Source organism: Stenella coeruleoalba (genome assembly GCF_951394435.1).
Source record: "Stenella coeruleoalba genome assembly, chromosome: 3".
NCBI classification, from domain to species: Eukaryota; Metazoa; Chordata; class Mammalia; order Artiodactyla; family Delphinidae; genus Stenella; species Stenella coeruleoalba.
The window spans coordinates 34,554,038-34,576,558 of NC_137148.1; the positions used below are offsets into that span (position 1 = coordinate 34,554,038).

The 22,521-nt window shown below is 37.7% G+C and overlaps 1 protein-coding gene across 5 annotated transcripts in view; it reads right to left on the reverse strand.

Moving 5' to 3' along the window:
• Window positions 1-22,521, reverse strand: part of OXCT1 (3-oxoacid CoA-transferase 1) — a 144,098-nt gene that overhangs the window by 43,506 nt on the left and 78,071 nt on the right. For 4 of the 5 annotated variants that reach the window (XM_079917112.1, XM_079917115.1, XM_079917111.1 and 1 more), the window contains exons 11-13: window positions 21,780-21,828; window positions 16,133-16,205; window positions 15,440-15,515 (exon numbers count right to left, since the gene is read on the reverse strand). The exons of the other annotated variant lie outside the window; for it this stretch is intronic. In XM_079917112.1, coding sequence (XP_079773238.1) covers window positions 15,440-15,515; window positions 16,133-16,205; window positions 21,780-21,828 — 198 coding nt within the window. The remainder of the gene's footprint in view (window positions 1-15,439; window positions 15,516-16,132; window positions 16,206-21,779; window positions 21,829-22,521) is intronic. 5 annotated transcript variants of the gene reach the window in all.

Sequence of the window (22,521 nt, forward strand, 5' to 3'; positions counted from 1 at the left end):
CAACAAGAGAAGCCACCTCAATGAGAAGCCCGTGCACCGCAAGGAAGAGTAGCCCCCGGTCGCCACAACTAGAGAAAACCCATGCACAGCAGCGAAGACCCAACACAGCGAAAAATAAATAAAATTTTAAAAAAATAAAGTAGAATTTAGCATTAAAAACAAAAAGGACTCTGTGCCAGTTCTTCATGCAAAACATATTTACTCTTTTTATGCCTGACTGTAACAAGACTGGTAATCTGGTTTTCCATCCAAAATTATAATTAGAAATTGGTACTTATACAGCTAAATTTGGATAATCTGAAAAAATATATGGAATATCTTATTCTCTGCTAATTCTCAATAAATAATTATTACAAGTATTCCAATGATCTACTTGAGCTACTAAACGATAAAATGGGCAATGTTAATTTTATTGCATACAATAAAGTTCAAAAACTCTATCTGCCTTTTACTTAAGAAAATTCCACTATACTGACTAAGAAGGGAAAAGAAAGGAGAAAGAAAGCTTAAATGTAAAATGCTAGTGATTTTGCCTGGCATTCTATTTAGACACTGAAGGTCTGGAAAGAGGATAAGATGGGAAACTGATATTCATTCAGTCTCAATCCCATATGCCTCTAGTAATGTGAATTTACCAAGATAACTCTAGGGTTTAAAGATACATGTTGTCATATCATATGACCTCCTCCAAATAAAAGCCAGCTGATCTATCTGGTTCTTAACAATAACCATGATCTAATTTAGCACTGATCCTGAGGGTCTTACCAATACACATCCCACCACTAATATGATCAGATAATGGAAGTCCTTTAACATTGCCCTGGTGGCGCAGTGGTTGAGAGTACATTTGCCGATGCAGGGGACATGGGTTCGTGCCCCGGTCCGGGAGGATCCCACATGCCGTGGAGCGGCTGGGCCCATGAGCCATGGCCACTGAGCCTGCGCGTCCGAAGCCTGTGCTCCGCAACGGAAGAGGCCACAAAAGTGAGAGGTCCGCGTATCGCAAAAAAAAAAACAAAAAAACAATCCCAAAAAACATTGCCACATCATATGCATTACACTGGTAAGGAATGCAAGTAAGCCAGAAGGGTCAATGCACAGTATCTGCAAATAATAAAAGCATTTTTGGCTCTCAATTTTTTTCTGAGTCTAATTTTAATTATATTCCACAAGCTTTGACATAAAGTTTTATTTTCATTTATTTCTAGGTAATTTATAATTTCAATTTTGATTTCTTTTTGATTTAATGCCCTACAGGAAAAGAATATGTAATAGATTTTATGGGTTTCCCAACCTTTAACAAAGAAGTAAAACACACTCTTAAGTGTAATTTGAATAATGTGATTTTTCACCTTAGAGTTTTTTTTAATTTTTAAAAATAAATTTATTTATTTTATTTTACTTATTTATTTTTGGCTGCATTGGGTCTTTGTTGCTGCACGTGGGTTTCTCTAGTTGTGGCGAGCGGGGGCTACTCTTCATTTCGGTGCGTGGGCTTCTCAGTGCAGTGGCTTCTCTTGTGAAGCACAGGCTCGAGGCACGTGGGCTTCAGTAGTTGTGGCACACAGGCTCAGTAGTTGTGGCTCGCAGGCTCTAGAGCGCAGGCTCAGTAGTTGTGGAGCACGGGCTTAGCTGCTCTGCGGCATGTGGGATCTTCCCGGACCAGGGCTAGAACCAATGTCCCCTGCATTGGCAGGCGGATTCTTAACCACTGTGCCATCTGGTAAGTCCCTTAGAGTTGTTTTAGAAGCTAACCCTCAGTACAACTTTCTGTATTTCAAAACCTTTGGATCACCAAAGACTCAATTATTTAATGTTAGAAGCTTGAACTGGGTATCAAAAATGTGAAATTTTACCACCTCTCACCTATTAATTTTTCTAAGCATTCAAATGTCCCACTATATATCAGAGCATCTTCAGAAATATATAAATCTACAGCTTGAACGTTAAAACAAAATTTTATAGTTGGGTTCCCTAAGGATTTACTGAGTCCAAGACTTTGATTTAATAGATTATACTTGCACTGTCCCATAAAGTAGACCAGCCACATGTGGCTATATAAATTTGAATTAAGATTAAAAATTCAGTTATTCAGTCATACTAGCCATATTTCAAGTGCTCAAAAGCCACATGTTGCTAGTGCTACCATATTGTACAAAGTATATAAGAACATTTCCTTCATCACGCAAGTTTTTTTGGCCCACACTAGATTAGACCAAAGGAGAGAAAGTAATTTGTTTAGGATCACAATTTGTTAGTAGCAAAGCTAAAACTAGAATTCAGATCGTTTAAATTCTACTCTTATTTGCTTTCTACTAAACCACACACTGTCCCTAAGAACTAATGAATAAAGGATTTGACCACAACAAGCAATAAGTCGAATTTAATATAAAATTACCCTATTTCCATGTAAAGTTTAGAAAAATGAACCATGTACTTGGCCATGAAGAAAACCTAATTAATTCCAAAAATACAAAGAATAACTCCCTCAAACCTTTGAAGAACAACAAAAAATTCTCCTAAAAAATTATTGAATCAAAAATGAAATTAAAAGCTAAAATTAAAAACTACCTAGAAATTAATGAAAATACAAACTTTACATCAAAATTTATGGTATACAATTAAAATTATACTACAAAAATAGAAAGCCTTAAGAGGTTTTATCATTAAAAGAGAAAGATTGAAAATTAAGTAAGCACTCAATTTGTAAATCTAGAAACTAGTATAAAATAAAACAAGTTAAATAATGAAAAGGGTAAAATTAACAAATATATATATTTCTTAAAGTAAACTTGATTAATTAAAAAATGATTAACAAGACAGATTTCTTCTAAGCCTAATTAAAAGAGAAGAGAAAAAATGAACATCTACAGAATTAGGAATAAAAAGTAGATATGTTTTTGAAGATATTAAAGAAATTATATAAAAATATTACATATTATTTTGGACCAATAAATTTGAAAATCCAAAAGAAATGAATGCTTTCTAGCAAAATACATATTAACAAAATTGCCACAAGAAATATCACAAAATTTGAGGTGACCAATAAGCAAAAAATTTTCTTACAAATTATTAAAAACTGATGATCTGTATTAAAAGAGTAACAATGATTCAACATCTATCAATTTTTAAAATGACATTAACAAATTAAAGGTAAAGAACTGTGTGATTAAATCAACAGATTAAAAAACACATTGGATAAAATTCAACAGCCATTAAGTTTAAGAACTATAAGCAAAAGGAAACTTCTAGATCAAAAACAATACAAACAGCAAGAATAATATTAAAAGTTAGAATTCTAAATGAATTCTCATCAAAATCAAGAAAGTCCTCAATCACTACCACTCACTCATATTGGTTTTGGATATTATGTTAAGTAAAGAAAATAAACTAAGTGGCATGCATCTTAGAAAAGAAAAATTATTATTATTTTCAGATAAAAAAATTGTGTAGAATAAGAGAATTCTAAAAGAATTATGATAGCAAATAAAAGAATTTAATAAAATAGATACAAGCTAAGTATACAATAACCAATAGTTTACCTTTATATTAGCAATGACCACTTAGAAATTGAAATGGAATATCCAGCTCAAAATATTGACAAACACTTGAAAATAATTAGGAATAAATATAATGCAGGAGATAAAGGAAGACCTAAATAATGACTAAGTATACCATATTCCTCGGACAAGGAGACTTCACTATTGTAAACCTATCAGTTCTTCCTAAATCAGCATATTTAATGTTTAGTCCACAAGGTTTCACACAGTACCATCTCTCACCATTTTATCATATCCACTCCAGAAATAAGATTCTTCATAAAGAGGAGAACTGTATCAGGTTTGCTCACTGCTCTACCCACAGTGCCTAATACAAAAGGAGGGGTGGGGACCTAATAAATTTTGTTAAATAAAACCTATCCCATTCATCCAATTTTAAAAATAAAAAGCTGAGGTCTAGAAGGTTAAGTGCCTTCATAGAGACCCAGAGTTGCTTCTAAGTGTACTTGGAGAAAAATGGAAGGTTTTTTAATATGGGATTTTATATTTCAAAAGCAAACTCTTCCTCATATAGCATCCCTGTAAGACTATGAGACGGGAGTGATGAGTTCCAGTATTGGCTTAGCTACTAACTAGTTTTGTGACCTGAGTCAAGCCACTTCATTTCTTTGAATTCAGGTTCTCCATCAGTAGAAGGAGGGTGCTGTATGGGTAGATGACATTAAGGAACTGTATCCTAAATTCCTTAGCCCAGCGGCCATGGCTCACCGGCCTAGCCGCTCTGTGGCATGTGGGATCCTCCCGGACCGGGGCACGAACCCGTGTCCCCTGCATCGGCAGGCGGACTCTCAACCACTGCGCCACCAGAGAAGCCCCTAAATTCCTTACTGTTAATGGAATAACACAATTGTGGTTTATAAAAGGAATCTTTAACTTTCAGAGATAATGTAAAATATTTATGGATAGGATGATATGATGTATGGGATTTGCCTTAAAATAATCTGGAGAGGGGGAAAGTGACTAGGAGTATACATGAAACACGACTGGCCATGAATGGATAACTGCCTAAGCTGGACATATGCATTTTACTCTTCTATCTTTATACATACTTGACATTTTCCCTAATAAAACATTTTTTGACTATAAAAGTGCTGATCAAAAACTGTCCCTAAACCAAAGGAGTAAAGTAAGAAATAAAGCTTTCACCAACTGGAAGTGCTCAATTCAGTCACTTAATAACATTTACTCTTCAAGATTCATTACCCTTGGGCTTCCCCGGTGGCACAGTGGTTAAGAATCCACCTGCCAATGCAGGGGACACGGGTTCGAGCCCTGGTCCGGGAAGATCCCACATGCCGCGGAGCAACTAAGCCCGTGCGCCACAACTATTGAGCCTGCGCTCTAGAGGCCAAGAGCCACAACTACTGAGCCCACGTGCCACAACTACTGAGCCTGCGTGCCTAGAGCCTGTGCTCCACAAGAGAAGCCACCATAATGAGAAGCCTGTGCACCACAACGAAGAGTAGCCCCCGCTCGACGCAACTAGAGAAAGCCCTGTACACAGCAACGAGAACCCAACACAGCCAAAAAATAATTAATTAATTTACTTTTTTAGAAAAAGAAAAAATTCCTTTAAAAAATGCATTAAAAAAAATTCATTAGCCTTTAGCTGCAGGGTCACATTTTTTTCAGCCCTTTGGCTTCGTTCCCTGCTAAGTCATATCAGAAGCACCATTATTTATGATATTACTAGTAATGGTTTTCTAAGGAGACCTCAACTATCATTTTTAATGTTTCCTCCCCTTCTATTAAGTGGGCTCTTTAATGAGAGGGGCTCATACAAATACATACTGCTGCAGTCATACAAATACATTATTAGCCAAAGAGATAATTGAAAATATCAAACCCACTCATTGTTCATTCTCTATAAATAGAAGGAGAAAGGAGAGAGAGAGAGAGGAGACTGATTTTAATAAAAAGGACCAAACTCGCATTTCATGCATAGAAGTCTGCCTTCCAATACCAGAGGAGGTGGAGAGTATGATCAAGTTCTCACAGAGCCGCCAGGAAGCCAAGTAGCATCATGGCCTGGAACCAATCAGATGTCTAGCTCACCTTTGTTTCAGTGTCTGGCTTAAATACATCTGAGTTCCAGTGAACAGTCAAAGTTCTTAGAACTAAGCAGCTGTTCACAAATGCATCATATGCAACCCCAAGGAGGAAAATATTTCCTTTCCTTCAGAGCAAAAAACAAACCCAGACAACAATCAAAAGACAAAATCTCTTCAAGATCACTGAAAATTGAGATATTCCAAAAAGAAAAATCTATTTCATATTCTCACGTCCCTTTGGTGGGGACCTAGGCTGAGTGAGCTGACTTGCTAATGAATTTGCTATCGTTCCTTCCTGATCTTAATTTTAATCTTTTCTTTTAACCTCTATTTAGGATTCCCCTTTTCATTGATTCCCATATTTCTATAGTTATGCCTCAGTGTTTCCCATTTAAGAAATACTGAAAGCTAAAATTATAAAAATCCTAGTAGAGGAAATGAACTCTTTCAAAGAACTCTTCAACTGGTAGACTATAAAAAACAAAATGGGTAGATAATGGATAAAATACTTCATACATGAGATTAATGTTAATTACATGTGATTAGGCAGTGGAGACTTTAGAATTCGAGTGAGGGCTTAAAAAGGTAAGATGCGGAAGAAAGAAAATGCAAATGGTCAACCCAGTGCCTTCCAAAGCCTGAAGCTTGTACTAGTATTACACATACAGCATGTATCCTTCCAACTGCAATAGCCTCTACCCCACAGAGTGAAACAATACTTTATCAAGTTTATAGAAATGTTATAAATATATTTATTTATTTTTCAGGTAGTTTTGCCTCCATCACAAAAGGCATTAATTAAATACATCCCAAAAAAACCTTGCGGCAGAATGCAAAGTACATAAAAGCAGGATACTGTGATTAAATCCCCATTTCATAATTTGCTACATAGGTAAACTTGAATAGTTAACTCTCCTGGCTTGAATCTCTTCATCTATAATAACAGGGATTGTTATATTTAACTCAGAGTTATAAGGATTAAGTGACAATACCCAAATAGTACCTGGCTAATGGCATGTGCTTAATTAAGAGCTCTTAGCTCCCTTCTCGTAAAAATATTAGATTTATAATTTAGCTGTGGCTTTTAAACCTTAATCACAACTTTTAATCATCAACAGGACCCTCCAAGTAAGAGGAATTTTCCTTATAAAATTAATATGTCAATATGTTAGTCAATAAATACTTCTAGACTGAAAAATATTGGATGTGAATAATAAAACGAAGGAGTAGTTTTCAACATAATGTTTTCCAGACAGTCATAGATTAAAGTATTTTTGGATAGCCAAATATAGTTTCCAAGTAAAGAACAATAATAAACAGCTTATATTCCTAATAACACCCTAAATTCATAAATTTCACTAATACTAGGTTGTCTTTTTTTAAAATGTATGCTCATTTATTAAACTGCAGTACAAAAATAAATCATTCTTTGCTCTCACAAATTCTGCAAGCATTAAATGGGTGGGTCTCTAACTGGCACAGGAGGTAAAGGTCTCTCCATTGGCTCAGTGTAATTTTTATTCACTGGAAGAAGGAGTAGAGCTTGGCTAGGTTCTTCCATGGTCCTCTATTCCATCCAGGGCAACTGGGAACAGAATAAGCTGGGGGGATCACCCTGATGTACAGGAACCATAGATAGAAGATACCCCAGCATATATGGAGGCGTAGCTGAATATGAGCTTACAAGGGAAAAGTAATAACGGCAGCAAGGAAACAGCAGACCCACAAGCCAAAGCGGCAGTAACTGAATGTTAGATTGGGACTTTTTTGGTCCTGCTTTTGACTGATGTTCAAATGTGACCACTATGAAATACCAGCATGTGAGATATGTTCAGAAACAGAATTTTCAGAGAAAATGGTCAAAAACAAGTTCTAAGATTTTGGGGTCCACTGACAAGATCAAGGAGCAGAGTATGGGCCATAGCAGAGGATTCTGTACAAAAGAAAAGTGGGCTGTGATCCTACCCTCTCCGCCCCAGCAACCAAAAAGAGGGGTTAACTGCATGCTTACCCCTAAATCGACATCTCACAGAGCCTGGATGACAACGGGAGAGCATTCTACCCTCCGGAGAAGAGCCAGGATGCAACTAGGGAATGGCGTGTCTGACTTCTACCTTAGAAAGCAGAAGTAATCATTCTGGGGAAATACCTACACTACTACTGCAGGCGGAACAAGAAATGTGTGGATGCTTCCCAAATGTGGGCCATGTGGGAGAAGGCCAGCATGAAGATGCTTTAATATTTTCTCAGCAAGATGCTCTGGAAGGAAGAGAGGGTCCTATCAGTGAGAATCTATGTCCGTTAAACATCTGAAAGGACCAGAGAGCATGGAGGCAGCTTGTAACATTACCAGTCACCAGCCATATAAGAACTTTCCTGCCCTACTTCCTCACTTCCCATTCTCCTGAATTTTTACCTTGTGGTGCCAAACTGAGTTGGTGGAGGAGTGAGTGGAGAGAAAAAGCAAAAGAACACCAAGCAACCTTCCCCAAATGTAGGCAGTCTGTGCTGCCTATAGCTGGGAAACAGTAGTGAAAGGAGATGCATTGCTTTTGAATTCAAATTGAAGCAATGTTCACTAGTTTGGACTGGATCCTTTAATTCTACACTCAAGACTGAGTTTGTGAATTAAAGTGACCCACTGACAGTTTATTATCTGAGACTGAGCTCATGCAGAGGGAAAGCTTCCCTAACTGAATGAAGTTAAAGGCACCACAGGAGATAAAAAATGTTGTGTTTTGATTTCATCCCACATATAGAACTTGTTCAATATATCGGAAACAAAACACACACACACACACACACACACACACACACACACACACACACACGCTTGCTTGTTACAGCTGGTCTCTTAAGACACATTCCCTAACAGAGAATAGTCACCATAAATGCTGCTTTTGAAAATGACCAAAGATAGGGACTTCCTGCTGGCCCAGTGGTTAAGAATCTGCCCTCCAATGCAGACGATGCGGGTTCAATCCCTGGTCAGGGAACTAAGATCCCACATGCCACGGGGCAACTAGGCCCGTGCGCCACAGCTAGAGAGAAGCCCACAAGGAAGAGCCCACACGCTGCAACGAAGACCCAGCGTAGCCAAAGAAAAAAAAAAGACCAAAGACAGCAGTACTGGAAACAATATTTAATAAGAGATAATGCTAAAAAGCCAAAAGGAAGACCTTCAGAACAAAAGAGAAGAGGATTCAGTGCCCCTCCAGAAGAATAAGGCACTGCCTGCTCTTTAAACAGTCCCAGATGGCAGTTTTTAAAGAAATGCAAAATAACAGACTAGAATAACAGAATAGAAAAAAAGCAGATACCAGTGTAGGTGATAGAATGGAAACAGTGTGAGTGCAAATGGGATAATTTTTTTGAGAGCAACTCAATATGTATCAAAAACCTTAAAAAATTGATATTCTCCTACTAGGGATTTTTACTAGAAAAATTATCCAAGAAATAGGAACCTAAGTTCAAAAATATTATTAGTAGTATCAAACAATTACAAAATCAGACAAAACAAAGGAAAAAGCATCTTTCAGACATTAGATAACAGGCAGTACAGGACTGTGATCTCTGAGAAAAGGGAAGCCAGTGAGGTGGGCCTACAGTTGCCCCAGGCTAATGTCTAGAGTTTACAGGCTGCGGTGCAGGGAAGGGAATCCAGGAGAAATCCAGCTGTCTCATTTGTGCTCAGAGAGCCCAGCTAGAATATGACTTCAGATCTCAAAATAACAGAGAGGTGGCTGCTGTACAGAGAGAGAGCTCAGAAGATTTGCAAAAGGTTAGTTCAAGTTGCTGGTGGAGTACTGATGTGTGTATATTACAAGAAAAAATTATCCAAGGCCTGGTGAAGAACCGCTAGGAAGTATTAGGCAAAAAATGTCCAGAACTCACACAGGTCTGGGAATAATTCACGTTCCTCCTAACCAGAGGGAAACCATGGGGCATCAGGTAGAATCCTCAGAAAGAAACTGCATTAGTAGTGGGGCTAATTAGACTGAAACTAAAGGCTGCTCTCAACTGACCTGAAAAAGCTTAAAAGCAAATATCAAAAGAATCAATCTAAGTGACAGCTATAAGACTTGCACCACAAGAAACATCAAAGGATGTCCTTCAAGCGGAACGAAAATAACATCACATGGCAATCTGAACTGATGTAAAGGATGAGTGAAGGAAAGGGCAAATATATTGGGAAAATAGATAAAATATACAATTTATATATATAAATTATATTTGTAAAATATGCAATATTTTTCTCATTTTTCAATCTCTTTAAAAGAGAGTTGACTGTTTTGAGCAAAAATAATAAAGTATTGCAGGTTTGTAATACATGCAGAATAAAACATATGACTAAATATTAATAGCAAATAGGATAAGAGCACAGAATATAAGTTTACAGTTGTATGGTTCTTTTATTATATGTAAAGTGATATAACTTGAAGTAGACTGTGATAAATAAAAGATGTGTATTGTAAAACCTGGAAGAACCACTAAAAATATATATATATAAGAAAATAAGTCAGGACTTCCCTGGTGGTCCAGTGGTTAAGAATCTGTCTTCCAATGCAGGGGACATGGGTTCAATCCCTGGTCGGGGAACTAAGATCCCACATGCTGCGGGGCAATTAAGCCCACTTGCTTTAGAGAGATAGAATTTTTAAAAGAGGTCAAATTGTTAAAAGAACGTAACTATCTTAAGTACTACTACTACAACTAGTTGTACTACTGCAACTAGTAATGGAGCTCTAAAATATATGAAGTAAAAAGTGATACAACTGAAAGGAGAAATATACAAATGCACAATTATAGCTAAAGATGTCAATGCTCTTCTCTCAATAACTAATAGGAAGACTTGAACAACACCATCTACCTACTTGACCTAATTGACAGTTATAGAACACTCTAGTCAACAAGAGCAGAATACACATTCTTTTCAAGTGCAGATAGAAAAGTCACAAAGATAGACTATATTCTAGGCTGTAAATACATCTCAAACTTAAAAGGATGGAAACCATATAAAGTATGTCCTCTGACTTCAAGAGAATTAAACTAGAAATTAGCACAAAGTTTTGTGGAAAATCACCAAATATTTGGAAATTAAATAACATACTTTTAAATAATCAGTAGGTCATGGAAAAATATCACAAGGGAGATAAGAAAATATTCTGAAGAAAATGACAATGAAACAAACAAAATAAAAATTTGTAGAATGTCACTAATGCAGTGCTTAGAGAGAAATTTATAGCATGGCCCTTAATACATGCCTAATAAATATTTGCTGAATGAGCTAACTTAATCCCCAGATCAAGCATATGAGTTAAATATTCTCATTTTACAGATGAGTATACTAAGGTGAAATAATTTGCCACACCATCAGAAAGTAACAGAACACTATTTACTAATTCCAAGTTCTGTACACTTTCCACTACATTACATTGATAGAGAAAGAACACTACTGAATAACTGTAAAAGCATCATACCATCACATACATATTGTCCACCTATCCTTTCTCCTTACCCATGGTTTGTGGTTACCGGAGTGTTGGGACCAAATGGACAAGACACCAATATGTTAAAATCATATCTGTATCTGTATGTTTATATCTTTTTCTATACCATAATCTTTATATTTCTATATCTGTAGCTACAGATTTAATATTTGGAGTACAACTGACAGATCTAAATCACTAGATTAAATCTTGAACACAACCTCCAGCCCCAGCTGTACAAGTAGGAAGACTAGAGAGAGAGTTAGCTTATTTAAAACAGACATCATAGATAGAAGACCAAATTAACTTTATGTACTCATACATGTAAGCATACATGAATAAGACATTGATTTGGATTTAATCTTCTAAATGCACAAAGAAATGAAAAATATTAAGGAAAAACAAACACCTAAACATTCTATTTTCCTTTGCCCCAAGAATCTCTCATTTCAATTCTCCCCACGTAAAAGGAGGAGGCCCTTGGCTGCTATGTTGCTCATATACAGCCACATTGCCCAGCAGGCGGCTGTTGCATGTTTTTAAAAAACAGCTCCCATAGCTGATCCTACACATCAACTTCCCTTCACAAGTCAATCATTTATGGCAGCTGTTTCCCAAAAATAAGCATTAGGAAAGCTAGAGCAGCTCTGAATGGAGTCAACGGATTGCACATCTTACCACATTTCCATAGCTTGCCTGGGGTTTTACCATCATCACAATAATCACGGAACTCGAAGAAGCCAACTACTGTTTCGTCACATTTTCTCTCTTTGGATGCTCGGGGCAGAATTTTCAAAACTCTGTGAAAATGGGACCCATGCTGCATACTAAGAAGCTATTAAAGGATAAGACAAATAGCATCCACACCATTTGCCTGCCTTAAAAGCTTAATGTTTATTATAATCTGACATGGTAATAATTCATGGGGATGCCATGATGCACAGAAACTCAAGGCTTTACAACCATTGAAAGATTATTAAACTCAGTAAAAAGATAAAAGTAAGTAAAAAATGATACAATAAAACTGAACTTTTCAGCTCCTTGACTACCAGACACTGCAATAAAAATATATCTGAATTTTATAAATCAACATAAATCTTTGGGGCAAATAGACATAGATCACTCACTGAAACTATATAAGGAGGCTAGGCTGTATCTTACCCATAACGAATAAGAACAAGAAATGTGTCTTCAGATTTGGTACTTGAATATGAACTTTGGATACACAGGCTGTACTAGTTACTGTACAATATAGTCTTGCTTATGCCAGTGTATTTTAAGGCAAATACTCCCTCTTTAAAGTTAAGCAATAGCGCATTGAAGAAGATAAAAATAATAGCCACTATTTATGGAGTGCTTGGAGTCTTCACTTTTCATTTTCTTCTCATTTAATCCTAACAAAAACAGGTACTAAAGATTGTGTAATTTGTAAGCGGTAGAGATGAAATTCAAATCAGATCTCTTCCAAACTAGAGCTCATAGTCTTGACTCTTAAGCTATCCTGTATCCAAAGGAATCAAAATATACACTGTGCGTCACATATAAAGAATCCAAGAAGTGATTATCAGTTACTGAAAGAACAAAAATGCTCATTCAGAAATGACACTACCAACTTCCATGACCAAAAGAGTGGAACCAGACACAAGAACACTTTTTATGCTTAATTCTTCTCCTTGTCCCTTCAGAACTCCAGAGTTCCCTATCGCTGCCCCACTAGATCCAGTCCTTTGGAAACTCATGAGCTCCAAATTGTATTAAGAAATTTATAAAGTAATTAACAGTGATGTTTTAATCATTCACAGGAATCTCCATAGGATATGTAAAATTGTGATACATGTTGGAAAATCTTTCCTACAAATGACAACTACATAATGCATACTCTCACTATGACAGCTTCCAGCCTCACTGGGTGCTAAACCATAATAAAAACAAATCATATACTAACTTGTTAAAGATGCCCAAGTTCCCCAAAAGCAAAAATGTGTTGGACACGTTTCTGCTCCACACCTAGAACCACTGTGAAATTTGATTTCAAAACTCACTAATAGCTCAGAGAAATAGACTCTATTTAAAACTCTGTTGTTTCTGTTAATGGTAACCAATCCTATTCCCTTCTCTGTCAGGCATCTCCAACTTCTCCCTCTTAATTTACCAAATAATAACAACCTGTTTATCTAGCATATGCTGTGGGTCAAGCTCTGTGATACATACTCTGTATGCATTATATCATTTATTCCTTTATACAGTCCTATAAATTAGATACTATTATATCATTCCCATTTTACAGATGAGGAAAAATGGCAACTGCCTCAAGTTACACTGCTAGTAAGTGACAAAAATTGGATTTCAACCCAGGTCTGTCTCACTACAGGATCTTTGCTCTGAACTGCTAACCTGTGAAAGCCAGACGAGACCCCTGAAATTATCTATTCTCAAATCTTCATTTTATAGATGAGGATGTTTTAACCCAAAGAGCTTAAGTGACATGTTCAAGGTTACACGTTGATTACTGGTAGAGTCAGGGCTAAAACCCAGGGCTTGCTTTTCTATGCTCCTTCTACTACCTCCTATAGCCTTTTTCTAAAATTTGAAAAAAGAAATGCATTCTTTCTACACAACTAAACATTCCTATGAAGTATCAATCTGACTTACTATACAATGCTCAGGAGACCCTCTCTGATTTCTTTGAAGCCTCCAAAAGCTGCCAACTCTTATAGCTATGGCTGATTTAGGATGATGAACATTTTTTTGTTTTTTGCGGTACACGGGCCTCTCACCGTTGTGGCCTCTCCCATTGCGGAGCATGGCTTCAGACGCGCAGGCTCAGCAGCCATGGCTCACGGGCCCAGCCGCTCCGCGGCATGTGGGATCTTCCCAGACCAGGGCTCGAACCCGTGTCCCCTGCATTGGCAGGCGGATTCTTAACCACTGCACCACCAGGGAAGTCCTTGATGATCATTCTTTAATACATGCAAACTCGGTTCTCAAACTTGGTTACATACTGTAATCACCTAGGATTGATTTTAAAATGCCCAATTCCCAGGCTATATCTCAGATTAATTAAATTGGGATCATTAAGGGGGGGCACCGAGGTATCACCATTTTTTAAAATTCCCAGGTGCTTCCAATATGCAACCACGTTTGAGAACCAGGTTATAATAACAATTGAAATTTTAAAATAATGTTTTGGGAGATCATAGATCAAAAAAGCTAAACTAACACAATCTCTAACATTGTTATAAACTATATTAATCCACCTTCCTCAAAAAATGAGTAGAGAAAAATCTAAGAAATTTCAAAAAACAAAAAACTCTCATCATAGAACATTAGCCTCAGTTACTTAAATTCCTTGTAGCTGATAATTCAGAGAAACACGCAGAAATCCTTAAACACACACATTAAAAGAGTAACCTGAGGGCTCCCCTGGTGGCACAGTGGTTGAGAGTCCACCTGCCGTTGCAGGGGACACGGGTTCGTGCCCCGGTCCGGGAAGATCCCACATGTCGCAGAGCGGCTAGGCCTGTGAGCCATGGCCGCTGAGCCTGCGCGTCCGGAGCCTGTGCTCCGCAACGGGAGAGTTCACAACAGTGAGAGGCCCGCGTACCGCAAAAAAAAAAAAAAAAAAAGAGTAACCTGAGCTACCAGCCAAAATGAGCTCATAATCATAGACACACATTCATTGTTGTTTCCATACACACATCAGGAAGCACCAATCAGGAATGTAAAGAACCACACTCATAAATCAACTGATTACAGTCCTTTTTCCAAAGCTAATTCCAAGAGGCTTCTTCCCTGATCTAAGTCATTAGTAAATGAAAACTGTTTGCATTTCACAAGCATGTTTAAACATCACAGGTTTTGTATTCCATAATAGAAGAAAATGTGATTGATTACTCATGGGGTCACGTGACTAATCAAGAGAGGATTTTAATCACTGTGAATAAGAAAATAATAGAATTAACATAAAATTAATGAACTTAATTGTACTTTCTAGTTATAAAAACTGAGTTATAATAAATATTTGTATTTCTTACTTTTATCAGAGTATAATTAACCCATTCTTTTTTACCTTCCTCAGTTTTCTATTCCTCCATGGAAAATTATGCTTTGACCCTGATCTTACCTATTTTTAGTCCCAACTACACAGTAAACTGGCAAGGCTAAATATTTTCAGTATTTCCTTTTCTAGAATTTGATTGAAATAAGAAATACATATCAAAATATTTATTTCTGTAACAATTATATTTGCACTCAAAGCAATTTGACAAGATTTTTCTTAATACTTCAAGAATAACTATTCTGACCCAGGCATAATTCAGAAGAAAACATGTCTACTTACTGGTATCATCCAGTTAGCCAGGTCACCATATTTGGAAACCTGCATGGCTCCTAGCATTGTTAGATTGACATGTCCCCTGAGAAAGATAAAGAAGAAATATAAAGCAAACTTCACAAGCTTTATGTCCCTTTTGCTTGAGATTGCCAGCAATGAAAATAAATAATTCTAACCTCCCCCCCACCAAAGTACATTTGCTCTCCTCCACTCAACACCTGATTTCCAAATAGATTGGCTCAAGCTAATGTAGAGAAATAACCATTAAGAGTTCTTTTTTAAAAATTATAGCCTATACTGTCTCCAAAAACAAATTAAAAACAGGTGTACACAGTGAGTTTGTTTCCTTCAGTGAGGGAGAGTATGGCTAGATTTGAAAGCAAACACTAGCTAGAAAATGAAAACACAGTTTGTAGAAAATGTTAGGATCCTCAGAAAGAGCCTTAAAAGTGTTTACTTCAGTTTAGTTGGCACAGATATATATTCCATTTTGAGGGTTCCTTCGATAATAGCGGGCTGGAAGTTCCAACTGCCAACATTCAATGTGAATAATTTCACATCTTGGTGCAGCCAAACAAACCCATGATCATTTTCTGGCTGGGAGAGGTGTCTATGTTTCAGAGTCTTGCTAACAGTCTCAGGGAATGACTCAGCTCATTAAACGTCATGTGAAACATGAGGGGCTCCGTTATTACATACCCTCTAATCATCGCAAATGATTCATCGCTGGAGAAATAAGAGGCTCCTGGAAGAACAGTAACTGTTTCCTTGCCTACACAGACACACACACACAAACACACACACACGGGAGAAAAAGAGGAAAGAAAAGGCTATTAGGTTTCTAAGAGTGGAAATCATGGTGGAGACAGGGGTCTGTACCTTCTCTGTTTCCTACAGAACTAAGGGTCCCTTAACCAAAATGTGGCAGCAACAGGGGTATGGGAGACACAGTGGGAACTGTTCACCTATGAAGAAGAGCATTTTGTCACTAACATTGTTCACATTTGCCCTTGCATGGTGATAATAAAAAGCAGCCCAACTTTTAATTTTATTATTGTTTTGAAATTCTCTACAGACAATGCACCCCTCTACTGCCTATTATTACATAAGCATCCCCGCCTCTCACCAGACTCAGTCCCTTCACAAGCCCCTGTTAAATGCTAATAGCAGTGAGGAGGAAAGGAGTTGCTGGGATGCACCTGTCAAAACCCATGCTACTGTAAGTCACTAGAGCAAGGATATTGTGGAACAGACATGAAGGAATACAACTTGAAGGGAGTGACACAGGAGATGCTCCTCAGATATTTCTTAAAATTCAATAAATAACCTAGAAAGAAAGGTCCCACCTAATTCCTTAACATCACTGGGACTGAATCTCTTCTTCCATCTCTCTCTCTCTCTCTGCTTCATTTTTCTTCCCTTGCTCCTATGTTTCTATTAAAACCAAAGAAGGTCCTCTTGGAAGGACCTCTCACAAAACTTACATCTCATAATAAAAGTCCAGAACTGGAAAAGTTCTTCCAGGTCATCCAGTCCCCACACAACCTATAATATCACCTGACTCAAACTTGAGCTGCTTTTTTCATGTGACCTGTCTGTGCAGGAGCTTTAGGAGCCTAGGAGAAGCTTCTGGTCTCAGTAGAAAAGTGCTCACGTGCCACTTTGCCAAAGGTAAGTCAACTGTCTGATAACACCTCATGCCATGGCCCCAGTGTAACAGGGCAGACAAAAAGAAGGGGAAGAAAAGTGATTCCAAGATTAGAACAGAGAGAAGCTCTTGGACACAACAGGACCAGACCGATCTGATCGTGCTCAGCTGTGCAACAACAGCTATAACCTCAACTTCTCAAGTCTTCCCTGAGAGCTAACTTCTCCACCAGTATCCTGCTCCATTTGAGCTCAACTGTAAAGCAAGGGTAAGACTATTTATATCATGCTGAATTATTTATTGGCCAAAAAAGTTTGATTCTAAACAAAGGAAACATTTTCACATCTTTTAAAGGACCACAAAGCTGAAAAGCTTTGGAAAATACTTTCTGGTGCGGTTAGTAGGGGCTGGCTTTTAGACAGCACATGATATTTGAAGAATTAAATGAAATGGTGCATGTGAAGTCTTTAACTCTAGTACCTGGCATAGAGAAAGGACTCTGTAAACATTACTTTTATTATTGTCATTGTTATTATTCCTCACTGCAAACCTGCTTGTGGAAAAGACAGTGCCATCACCCCTTTAGGGATAAATGCTACAGGGGCAAGCAATTCACTTTTATGGTGGGGTTATACACCAGCCCGTGAATTCCAGGTTTCAGGACAAGTGTAATACAACTAAACCTTATCCTAACACAACTTTCACGTCCAGCAAATACAGTTCCTCACCAATCCTGTGAGGTGGAGAGGCAAGGAAGAACTTGCAGGCTGAAAATGCAGAGAAACACAAAATTCTCCATTCTTTGTTCTCTATGTGATAAATCACAATGACTTCCAAAAGGCCGTCTCAACCAGCTGGTAGTATATAGAAGGCATTATTTACCACTTTATAGGAAACTTTGAGATCAATGCAGAGAGCTTCAGCTCTCCCCATGTGATTTATGAAGGATGGCTTTATAAAAGAGCCCAGAAAAGAATTCTTATGAAACAAAGTTATTCTCAGGCCCCTGCTAACACATTCTGGCATCTTATAAATACATTCTTTGGAAGCAAAGTTAATTTTCATCATTTTTAATATCCAAAATCTAAACAAAAAAAGGTATCCTAAAGTTGAATCCATGCTTTTCAAATGCAACGTCCAAATTTAGTCAAGAAACAATTATAATCAATAACACAATCAATATCTTAAAGAAAAGGGTCTTTCTTATTTGATTTTTCCTAATTGATTTCTGTCTCCTCCAAATTTGCTCTGTGTATGTCTCTATCCTCTAATGATATTCAGGCAATAGAGTTATTCAATTTCATAGTTTTGAGTCCTTTGGCTCATGATGTAACATGTCATTCACTCAATTATCAAGTAAATGTCTATTCTGTGCCTTGAACAATGTTACACACAAAATGCAGATGCCCTAAACGAATGGTTCTCAAACTTTAACACCCATCAGAATCACATGGAGGGCTTATAAGAATGCAGACTGCTGAGCTCAACTCCCTAGAGTCTGAGAATTTCCATCGCTAACAAGTCCCCAGTGATGGGGATGCTAATGCTGTGGCTCTGGGGACCACACTTTGAGAACCACTGCCCCAAGAAAAAGGAACATAATACCCAGCAAGAGAGATGAATATACACAAATAATTACAAGGCAAAATGTGGTATGCTTATGAGACACTAGATGTGTTGTGGGTTCGAAGGAGGAGCACTTCTGAGCCACAGAAGGATCTGGAGAGGACAAATGAACTGGGATTTCAAGGATAGGTATAATGCATTTCAATAGGACATTACCAATAAAGAGATGGGGATAAAAAAGGAAGGGATAGAACAAAACAAAAAATGAAAGGCACAGCAAGAGCAAAGTCATGGAGGAAGGAAAGCACGAGTCATGGTCAGAAAAGATCCAGCAGTTCAGTATGGGTGGACTCAGAAGACCTTGTAGGGCGTAGAGAAAGATAAATTTGAAAAGGTCAGTCACAACCATTAGATAGATCTTGAGTGCCATACTATTTGAACTTTAATGTTCAGGCCTGTGATTCTTCAGATGTGGCACACAGACCTCTAGAGCAGGCACTATTGATGCTGGGAGCTGGATAAATGTTCTGGTTATTGTAGGATATTTAACAGCAGCCCTGGCCTCTACCCACTAAATGCCAGTAACACTGGCAATCAAAAATATCTCCAGACATTGTCAAATGTCCCCAGGGGAGAGGAATCACCCCTCTTTCCCACAGAAAACCATTGCTCTAGAGGTACATGGCAGGAACCACGGATATTCAAAAGCTCTGAGATTAACACAGTGGTTCTTTCTAAGTAGTTTTAATCAAAAGGAAGTCATTTAAAACATTATTTTGATATTAAAGAAAATAATATTAAGAAATAGGAAAGAATGCAAAATGCACATTAATATGAAAGCTAATGTGAGATTTATTAGAAATTTCACAATTCCACTGGGATACTGCAAATCTTCCTGGGACCTTGGAAATGTTCTAAGCACTGCCTTATGCACCTCTGTAAAACTCAGGTTATCAGTGGCTATAGCTCAACGTGCAGAAAAGGCCAGGGGCCAGGAGCAGGAGACCCTGTGTTAGTCCAGTCCCTAGCAACGTGATCTTGAGAACATCACGTCACTTTTCTGGGCTTGATTTCCCAATCTGTACAACAAGTTTTCACTTGAGGTTCAAATGATTTAATATATTTGAAAAAAGTATGCTGTAAACTATGTAGTACTATACAAGTGGCCATTCATTGTTATATAACCATATGAAATTATTATTTAGAAAAAGGGATCCTTAGAAATAGCTGTATTATTATTTTAAAATTTTAATACACTGATTATGCCCAGAAACATAACTCTTTATATTCCTTCCAAGGGATTTCTATAGAAATCGTTTCAAATTAACACAAACAATGGGCTGATCTTCCTGGTAATTTCCAAACTTGGGGAATTGCGGAACCACCAATTTATATTCTGGGTTCTCAAGTTCAAAGTAACTTAGTTACTTTGTTCCCTAACTTAGTTCCAAAGTCAAAAGCATCATAAATTCCAAACAGGACTTTGATGAAAATGATAGGATATTATTAAACTATTCTGCAGCCTGGCTTCCCCACAGCAACGAATTCTTGTTTTACAAAGTAGTTTGCGATTATACGTGATATCTCAGAAGTTGACATCTAAAACTGGTGGCTTCATCAGGATAGAGATAAAGCTCAATGGAATCAGAAACGCCTGCTGTCCAATGATGTCACTGAAAAGATTAACTACTTTTCCAAAGAAAGTGGGTTTTATGAGCTCAAGCCTGATATTTGGAAAATGGAGTTATTCATTTTGCAAATAACTCACTAACATTAATTAATTAAACCAAGCAGCAAATATTTTCACAGATCAACGAGCTATTGCTAAAGGGTACGGTACAATTAAATTACAGCCTTGGTTAAATGTCATTGCTTTACCACAGTGGGCCTTTCAGAGTTGAGTCGTGTTAACTAACTCAACTATTCAACCAGAAGCTGTTTTACTTTCAAAAATCCTAAGCATCAAACATCAATTCTACTTGGCAGCTGGCCTTTATGTTCAGCTCTTACTTCTCTCCTGAAATTTACACACACCTGTTTTTGAATATGAAGTAACAATAATACTTTTGCGGGGGTAGAGTGAACAGGAGTAGAAGAACAGTAAAGAAAAACATGCTAGAATATAAAAATTAGCTTCTTATGGACAGCCCCATTCTAAGGATAATCTTTAGCCCTAACATGGTGGCAGTACTGCCTCAAGCATGGGCAAAAGGTCTGACCTGTTTTTCCTCCTCTAGGCTGCTGCTACATGTGACCCTATGTCCCAGTCAAATAAAAGGCTAATAATAAAAGGCAAAGCATATGAATGCAGGAATAAAGGAGAAGACAGGCTAGAGTCTCCAGTACAAAGAAACTCTGTATTTATTACTTACATCACTGGGCTGCACTGAGTGGCAGAGTACATCCTTAAGCACCCTTGAACCTTTGAAGGATGCTCTCCTAACTCTGATGTCGACTAGAGGACAGAAATTATCAACCACAACAAAAACCTCAGTGCACCAGATCTTGGTTTTGGCCACTATGGATCCACTCCCCACCTTCTCATCATGAGAAAGCAGACCTATTTCAACCTGGGATTGGCCAATGGGAGGCACAAGCAGGAGACCCAGCAGAAAAGACCTCCATTCTCACCCTCACCCAGGTTTCTGCAAGATGGTCGTGTTCCTCTACAAAGACCCTGCTTCCTGTTAGGTGGCCCTCTCCCACGGCTGCCCCTTAAGGCCTAGGAGTGATAAGAACTCCCTGTGGTGCTTCAGCATCCTCTCTGGTTTCCCTTAATCTTGTCTGCACCCTTGTAAACTGTCCCTTCCTTTAATTCTCCTCGTTACCCCACCTGAGAGTGCTCTCAGGACGCTGACTGATTGACCCACCAAAGCTCCTACCATTATATGTAGCCCCTCCTGCAATTTCTCCTTTATCTTACTCTGCCCTAAATAGGGGAGACCTCTGACAGGCAATCCGGACCAAGAGGGCACTAGGAAGGCTTCTCTCTCGCTTCCTCCATGAAAAATACAGTGGCATACTCTCCAGGAAAAGACAAAGAAACAAGCCCAACTCTTTGCTATTACTTGGCAGAGAACTAAATTAATAGCAAAGGAGAAGGCTGGAAAAACATGTAATGAGTGAGTTTACCTGCATTGATTAGATCTGCATCAACTTCATTTTTTAATGGGTAAGGACCCTGTCAAATAAAGCACATGTTCAATTAGGAAAAGAAGTTTCTCACTGAATCACACACTAAAACTGAAATATAAGTAACTTTGCTTAAAACCCTAGGAAATCATAAAAAGACTTGAGGTGAACCTTTTCAAAATAATCCCAGTGTTTTCGTGGCTCTGTTTTCCACGTTGATTTGTCTTTTCTATGCTAAAAACTGTGCTTGGGTAAGTGAAAAATATTTTCTTAAAACTACCAAAGTCTGAAAGAAATGTTAAGCTGTTGGAAACACAGGTCAATAAAAAAGTAATTATTTAGTACCTACTATGCAGCCGATGTTATTCAGAAATCTTCCTGGTAGTATATCAATGAATACAAACTAAATGGCTGCCTTATTTGGCTAGAAGCGTCTGGAGAAGCAGTTTCAGCTTTTTGGTATGTAGCACCTAAAGGCTCGGATTTGGAGTTCTAACCTTATCTCAGTCCATCTAAGTTTTGATACCTTTATTTTCTTTTTGCCTGGTAATTCTCACTAAGTTTTTGATTTTTAATTTTCTATGTATTCTTATAAACCATCTCTAATTACCTGGAGTAGTTTCATAACATAACATTTATTAAACGAAAAGGGAGGAAATGGAAAAAGGGAAAAGAAAAGGTCTAAATTAGAGCCAAGAATGAGGAAATATTGGCTGTGAAATTTTAACATACTTTCAAAAAA